Source organism: Sinocyclocheilus anshuiensis, unplaced genomic scaffold (assembly GCF_001515605.1).
Source record: "Sinocyclocheilus anshuiensis isolate Anshui unplaced genomic scaffold, SAMN03320099.WGS_v1.1 scaffold708, whole genome shotgun sequence".
Taxonomy (NCBI): Eukaryota; Metazoa; Chordata; class Actinopteri; order Cypriniformes; family Cyprinidae; genus Sinocyclocheilus; species Sinocyclocheilus anshuiensis.
This window is the reverse complement of record NW_015555881.1, coordinates 291,326-299,108: the sequence shown is the minus strand read 5'-3', so window position 1 is coordinate 299,108 and position 7,783 is coordinate 291,326. Positions and strand designations below refer to the sequence as shown.

General features: G+C 36.1%; 1 protein-coding gene across 2 annotated transcripts in view; it reads left to right on the top strand.

Annotated features, from left to right (window-relative positions):
• Positions 1–7,783, top strand: part of col5a1 (procollagen, type V, alpha 1) — a 115,432-nt gene that overhangs the window by 78,180 nt on the left and 29,469 nt on the right. For both annotated transcript variants that reach the window (XM_016470190.1, XM_016470189.1), the window contains exons 26-38: positions 246–290; positions 408–461; positions 1,294–1,338; positions 1,690–1,743; positions 3,400–3,507; positions 3,603–3,656; positions 3,977–4,030; positions 6,359–6,403; positions 6,513–6,566; positions 7,164–7,208; positions 7,299–7,352; positions 7,444–7,497; positions 7,576–7,629. In XM_016470190.1, coding sequence (XP_016325676.1) covers positions 246–290; positions 408–461; positions 1,294–1,338; positions 1,690–1,743; positions 3,400–3,507; positions 3,603–3,656; positions 3,977–4,030; positions 6,359–6,403; positions 6,513–6,566; positions 7,164–7,208; positions 7,299–7,352; positions 7,444–7,497; positions 7,576–7,629 — 720 coding nt within the window. The remainder of the gene's footprint in view (positions 1–245; positions 291–407; positions 462–1,293; positions 1,339–1,689; positions 1,744–3,399; positions 3,508–3,602; positions 3,657–3,976; positions 4,031–6,358; positions 6,404–6,512; positions 6,567–7,163; positions 7,209–7,298; positions 7,353–7,443; positions 7,498–7,575; positions 7,630–7,783) is intronic.

Sequence of the window (7,783 nt, the reverse complement as noted above, 5' to 3'; positions counted from 1 at the left end):
CACACACACACACACACACACACACACACACACACGCACACACGCTTCACGTCTGATCATCTCAAGCTCCATTGTTTCAGAGAGATATTAATAATTACAGTACAGTGATCTGCCTGGCAGTTCTTCAGAGACACACATTGTTCACATCCGATCTCAAGGCCTATTCTCTACATATTTCATGGCTTTATATCTAATTATTGCAGCATAACTGGTAATTTCTCTTTATCTTTGTGTCACAAACACAGGGCCACCCAGGAAAAGAAGGGCCATCTGGCGAGAAAGGACACTTGGTACATGTTTATCCTTAATTTCTCTATCCGACGAGTTTCTTTACAGACAGTTCTCTTGTACAAATCTAGCTTCAGATGTGATCAATAACTCCATCCATAACTGATTGTGTTTGACAGGGACCTCCGGGTCCTCAAGGGCCGATCGGATATCCTGGCCCTCGAGGTGTAAAGGTAGGTGTTTCTTAATCCTCATTGGTCATAGCAGCACTCTTAATGATCTCTCATTGGTCAATGGATATTTTAGTAGTAAGTTGTAAGTGAAGTCACCCAACTCGTTTTGCCTCTAGCTTTTTCCTTATAGTGAAACAGAGACGGCACCCTGCTAATGTTTCTGATACTTTCCTGAGGCACAATCATCTGAACTTTATAGCCGTCTTCCAAAACTTCCAAAAGTTGCCTTGTTACCCAGACAGCATTTTAGGCATCAAAGACAACTTTTGAGATAACTTCTTTTGGCTAAAATGTAAGGCAGTGCAGATGATGTGACACTGTTTTTTGTGTCCATTTAGTTATAAAAAATATATTTCATATAGACAATTTGAATATTATGAGGATACATTTCTCAATTATTTTATTTTATTTTAGAAATAAAATAAAATTCAAACTTAAAATATAGTTAGAAGTCAGTCTTTACTGAAAATGTAATCCCAGAATGCATTGTGAAGAATCCATAATGCATTATCCAAAATGGCAGATGAAACAAGATAATTGTTTAATATAAATATACTGTACCTATATTTCATGCCAAAATGCATAGATTAAAAAATGTGCAATTCATTTAAAATGCACTATTGTAATCAATTGTTTATTATTATTATATAGACAGTAGAGAGTCCAGTGGCGTACCAGGGCTCAAAACAGAGCTTTAATCACCTAAATGGTTTTTAGACAGCATTCGTGAGACAGTGAGTCAATCGCAGGGGTTTGGTTTCTCAGATGTTTGAAGTTTTGATGTACTCTGCTGATCTTTTTTCTTTTGCTCTTTCGCTCTTTCTATCTGCAGGGTTCTGATGGAGTCCGCGGGCTGAAAGGAAACAAGGGTGAAAAGGTAATTTCAGAGTGTGTTCGTGTGACTGTGTCCGTTTGGATACGAGCTGTTGTGAGTGTGTGCCGACGGCTAATGCACTGCTTCTGTGTCATTAATGTTTCATTTCTGCTTCTGAAAATGGAAACCAGTGTACTCCAAGATGCATTTTTGACCTTCTCACTTTGGTCATTAAAATGTTTTATCCTGCAAGAGTGCAGCAGGAAAATAAGATCAGGCCTCGGCAAATAGCAGAAATACAGTAGCAGTTGCCATGGAGATCGGTCCTTTAGCATTTGTCAAAAATGGGGTATTATGTGCGAAAGAAAATTTGCAACGCTCTCAGTGTCATATCTTCATCTCTTTCTTTCTCAGGGAGAAGACGGATTTCCAGGATTTAAGGGAGATATGGGCATCAAAGGCGACAGGGTAAGAGACTTATTCGCAGGTTGAAGAGGTTATTTGTTTTTGGCTTTATCTCTGGAGAATTATGGGATTTGATTTCTCTTTTCACTTGGGTCGATCTTTAATTCTCAGAGCATCTCTGAGGAAGCACATAAATCACAGTGGGTCTATATTTAGTGGTGCACCACTATTACTTTTGCTCATACTTGCTTTGGGATTTGAACAGATTTAGACATACACAGAAAAAAGGACCCCAAGGACCATAACCTGGGAATTCGGCCACATAGAAATGTGCTAAAAACACCTTAGCGATCACATATCCCCAGACGACACACTGCTGAATCTATTTCAAAGACGTTTTTCACACAAAATGCCAAGAAATTTTGTCATTGTGGACTCCAGAAGTCAGTTGAAGGGCATGTATAATATTCACCCAGCCTAACTGATCAGATTTTTTGGTGTTATAAAGTCCGCTGACTGTAATAAGCAAACGTGCACCGCTCTGGGTTATTAGGGACCAATATACAAACGCTTCTGGATTTAAGTGGGTGGACATTGCCCCAAATTACCATTTACCATTTACATTTATTTGTTTAATGCCATGCACACACTTCACTTTTCCCATGCTGCTCAAGTGCCCATCTTTGCCTATTATATCTCTAAAGTGGCAAAAACATCAAACACAAACTGTACACACAAACTTGTTTCATAATTAAATTCTAGGATCTTTTTTTCAAAGATGTCCATCCTAAAAAGGCTGTACATACATATATGATATATACATTTATAGAAGTGGTTCTCAGTCTTTTTGACTGTAATGTCACAATAATATTCAAAGGTGTCCCCTTTTTCAATTGACTGAAATTAGGAGATTAAAATAAGTAAAATAAATAATTCAATTATAATTAAAATAATTTTGTTAAATTTAAAAGTTACATTTTTAATTTTGGGGTGAATTACATTAGTAAATATAATAATTGTCATTGTCATAAATATAATAAAATATATTATAAATATAATATAATAAATATAATAAAATTGTCATTTTAGCTTATTTTAAAGCTTGTTTTGTCTTATTTTAAAACATTTTAAGTAACCTTGGTGCCCTTGTTTGCTTTAAACAATTTAATTATTAGCAATAATTAAATTGTAAAATTCCTGAAATTTGGGGGTGAATTAAATTAAGAAATATCTTATTGTTTTGGTTGTTTTAGCTCATTTTAAAGCTTGTTTTGTCTTATATTAAAACATCTTGAAACACCCTTGGAAGTTTGCTTTAAATAATTTCATTATTTCAAATAATTAAATTGTAACATTCCAGAAATTTGGGGGTGAATTAAATAAAGAAAATATTGTAATTTTTGGTAGTTTTAGCTCATTTGGTCTTATTTTAAAACATTTAAAGTCATCTTGAGCCCCCCTTGCAAGTTTGCTGAGGAATTTAAAAGGACTTCTTCTATGCTTTTTAATGTATTTTCCCCCGGAAAGCCATTTATTATTTATCCATCCAGTTATTACATTAGTCAATGTTAATGTAAATTTAAATGAATGTAAATGAGCTCTGATATGATTGGCTGGCATACAGCTGTGATTGTCAGTCATTCATTGGGACAGGCCTGTAAAAAATAGAAGGGAAATCTAGAAATCTACAAGGTCTCATATAAATCCTAATGTATTCAGGGAGAACTTGGTGCCGCCGGACCCAGAGGTGAAGACGGGCCTGAAGGACCCAAAGGAAGATCTGGTTTACCTGGAGATGCTGGACCGCTCGGGTCGACCGGAGAGAAGGTGAGTGTATATCTATACAGTATATGCATCGTGAAGTTTGTCAGTGTTTTGTCACGACGGATTAGTTATATTTCTTCTGTGTACTTTGATTTTAGGGTAAGCTTGGTGTTCCCGGGTTGCCAGGTTATCCAGGAAGACAAGGCCCCAAGGTAAATACACCCGGTCTGCCTGTGATTACCCAGCATCCACAGCGGCCGTGTTCGAGTGTGTGCATGTATTGATAGAAGGACAAGGTTGTGTGTGTGCGCGCATGCATTAGAGTGGGATTGGAAGGCAGACATGTTTGAACTTCTTGATCAAAGCTAAGTGGATTTACCCATAATGCCATCTGGTGTCAGCTTTCCATTTGACCGTGACCCAGCATGCACTGCTGCAACAGCACTTTTCTTCTCTTCTCCTCCTTTTATCCCTCTCCCCCTCCTCGCTTTGATGGACCTGTGAATTAATCTCTCTCTCTTTTCCTCTTCAGGGTTCTCAAGGATTCCAGGGATTCCAAGGAACCAGTGGAGAGAAAGGCACGAGGGTGTGTGAAAAAGAGATCCGCATGTATTTGAGTTTTCCTGTCTCTTTTTATTTCCCTCACACACCCTTTTTCCTCATCTTATTTTATGTTTTGTTTTTTGTTTAAATACACCCGGTCTGCCTGTGATTACCCAGCATCCACAGCGGCCGTGTTCGAGTGTGTGCATGTATTGATAGAAGGACAAGGTTGTGTGTGTGCGCGCATGCATTAGAGTGGGATTGGAAGGCAGACATGTTTGAACTTCTTGATCAAAGCTAAGTGGATTTACCCATAATGCCATCTGGTGTCAGCTTTCCATTTGACCGTGACCCAGCATGCACTGCTGCAACAGCACTTTTCTTCTCTTCTCCTCCTTTTATCCCTCTCCCCCTCCTCGCTTTGATGGACCTGTGAATTAATCTCTCTCTCTTTTCCTCTTCAGGGTTCTCAAGGATTCCAGGGATTCCAAGGAACCAGTGGAGAGAAAGGCACGAGGGTGTGTGAAAAAGAGATCCGTATGGATTTGAGTTTTCCTGTCTCTTTTTATTTCCCTCACACACCCTTTTTCCTCGTCTTATTTTATGTTTTGTTTTTTGTTTTTTTGAGTAGTGAAAAGATATGCTCTCTCTGGTTTTCTCTCGAATTTTGAGAAAGAAATGCAGGGTGTTCATTTAGGCTAACATAATGCAAAAGATATAATATAACACGTATGTCAGATGTAATATAAACCATTTCAATAAATGCAATTTGATTAATCTTATAAAGTGAGCCAGAAAATCAACTTACCTCTATTCCAATTAGATTTTTATTCTCTGTCATGTGATATCAAGATATACAATGCGATGCAATTCAGAAATTCAGAAGCATCGTTAGGGGAACATTTGACCCCAAACAGGGTTATTATTATTAACTAAAACTAAAACGGTTGAAAACATTCTAATTGAAATAAAGATGAAGTTATATAAAATATAAATATTAGATGGAAAACCTATAAATGAATTGAACATATAAAAATAAATAAAAACTAAAACTGAAAATCATAATATTAAAAAAGAACTAATAAAAATGACAAAAGCACATAAAATGACTAAACATTAAACTAACATTAAAAACTGATAATATAAAATAAATAAAAACTAAAACTGAAATAAAAATTAACTTAATATAATAGTTATATTTAAACTAAAATCAAACATTAAACAAAAAAAAAACAAACCTGAAAATATAAAAATAAAAGTTAATTCAAAATATTAATAAAAAATATAATAAGTATATGAATAATATGGTGAGAAAATCTTTTACTCACCATCATGTCATACCATATTTCAGGCAGAATAAATAAAAATGACAAAAAAAAAAACAATAACAAAGTGTATAATAAAAGTAATCATTTCAACTTGTGCTCTCTATATTAGAAGTGAAATCAGGGGTTTTATCTCAGTGTATGGAAGCTAACAGTCTGTGAGCTGTAGTGTGTGTGCTACCCTTATGGCTAAGAAAAGCTGGGAAAGGCCCTGAGTAAACTCCCAGCTCTCCGCACCGATGCTTTATTGGCTGTATATCATCACATTTAAGCTGAGAGCAGCAGCCAGCTGCCATTAGGAAGACAATGCAGTCTCCTATAAACACATTATAATCCAAAAACCTCGTATTCTCTCAAGCCTTTAAATACACACACACACACACACAATCTCAGACTGCATTCATTTGTTGATGCAAAACTTTCTATGTTCCGCCATTACTGTCTGCATGAAGTATTCATGAGATGGAGAGATGCTAATATAATCTACAGATAATCAAATTAATCACAATGTTCTACTAGGCTGAAACCATTGCTTATGGTTTTGTTGAAATTACACAAATAATTATCTTTTTAATGACTGAATTTGCTGAAAAGAGCATTTGAACAGTAAGTGAAGCGTGAGAATTGAAAAGCTTACATTTATTTAGTTATCTCTACTTCTGAATTTTAATAATAAATGTTATTATAAAAACAAAAATAGTATTAAATTAATAATTGTTCATACAATGCAGTTTAATTATTATATATTATTGTTAATTTAAAAATATTGATATATATATTATATATACATACATATTTATATATTTATTTTATTAGAATTTATTAAATATAACAAATATCTTTTAAAACTATATTAAATTAATATTTATTCACAAAATGCACAGTTTAATTATTATAGCATTTATTGTGTTAGAATTGATTAATTATAACATAATATCTTTTAAAAATAAAATAAAATAAGAAAAGTAATAATAGGGAACTGACTGATATAAAATGTTTGTTTTTTTCCCCCCATTATTTCATATATTATTCACTCTCACAAACAGGGGACAGCAGGGAAGTCGGGACCCCGAGGACAGAGAGGACCTACGGTAAGACAACAAAGTTAGGACAAAAACAAACAATACGTACCCTTTTGTGATCAGTGTAGGACTTATTTCACTCACTGCTTTCTCATACTTCTTGTGATCTTTTCTATAGGGACCCCGTGGTGAAAGAGGGCCAAGGGGACCAACTGGGAAAGCAGGACCAAAGGTGAGGCTGTCCTTTTTCACCACTATTTTGTATTTGTGAAATTCTATAGTTAAATGAGATGATGCTGTATTGAGGCAAAGCCCTTTTTAGGGGTCTTCTGCCTTAGTAAATAAATAATGTAACATCCAAATGTAAAAACACAAAGAAAATCGGATCATGCATGCATTCAAGCATGCATAAAACAAGTGTTTGGCACATAAAAATTTAATTAGGAAAAGCACCCCACACCCCGACTGACTGAAAGAAAACATCTCAGGCTTCAGGAGATTTTAAACCTCTTTCATCATTTGTGGTGCTCTGAAAGCTAAACGTGTTGACAGGGGCAAATGGTGCTCCTATTACATTTCAAAATGCAAGGTTTGTCTCCACGGCTCAGCTGGAACGAATTCAAATGCAACAGGAATTTTACCGATCTGCATATCCTCTATCAGTTGAACAAATCTTTAATGGCACTCATTACCTCAGGCAATAAGCATAAGTTTTACGTTATCAATAATTAATCCCATTTGCATGGACATTTATACAAACATTCTGAAATATTAAAACGTTCTGTTTAATTTGCCTTTTCTCATTTGCTTCTCCTCCCCACCTTCACAGGGCAACTCAGGAAGCGACGGCCCCCCAGGACCACCCGGTGAACGGGTACAGTATAAATAGTAATTGAATCCTTCCAAAGTATCGATTATTGCTTCAGAGAGAGATTGAACGCTCGTTTTTTTTCCTGCTTTACAGGGTCCGTTAGGTGCAGCGGGACCTACTGGATTCCCCGGCCCTAAGGGTCCACCGGTAAGTGACGTTAACACTGTAGAAATAACTATAGAAATCCCTCTTTCATCCAATCATCTGTCCTGATTCTCTCCCTCTCTCTCGTTTTCAGGGTCCTCCCGGAAAGGACGGGCTGCCCGGACACCCTGGCCAGAGAGGAGAGACTGTGAGTGGCGTCTCATATGACCACACACACACTTTTATTCACATACTTATGGCAATAAAATGTATTTTCTTCTGACAGGGTTTCCAAGGTAAAACTGGACCTCCCGGACCCCCAGGTGTAGTCGGACCTCAGGTAAGTGGAACACAGAATGCTGAAGTTCAAATTTTTGAAATGATTCTAGAATTACACAATCAACAGTGCCTTTAATAAGATTCCAATAAAATGGGTTAGTAAAATGGGTGAAAAAAGGGTGAATCTCATGAATAATGTCATAAAATATTTGGCC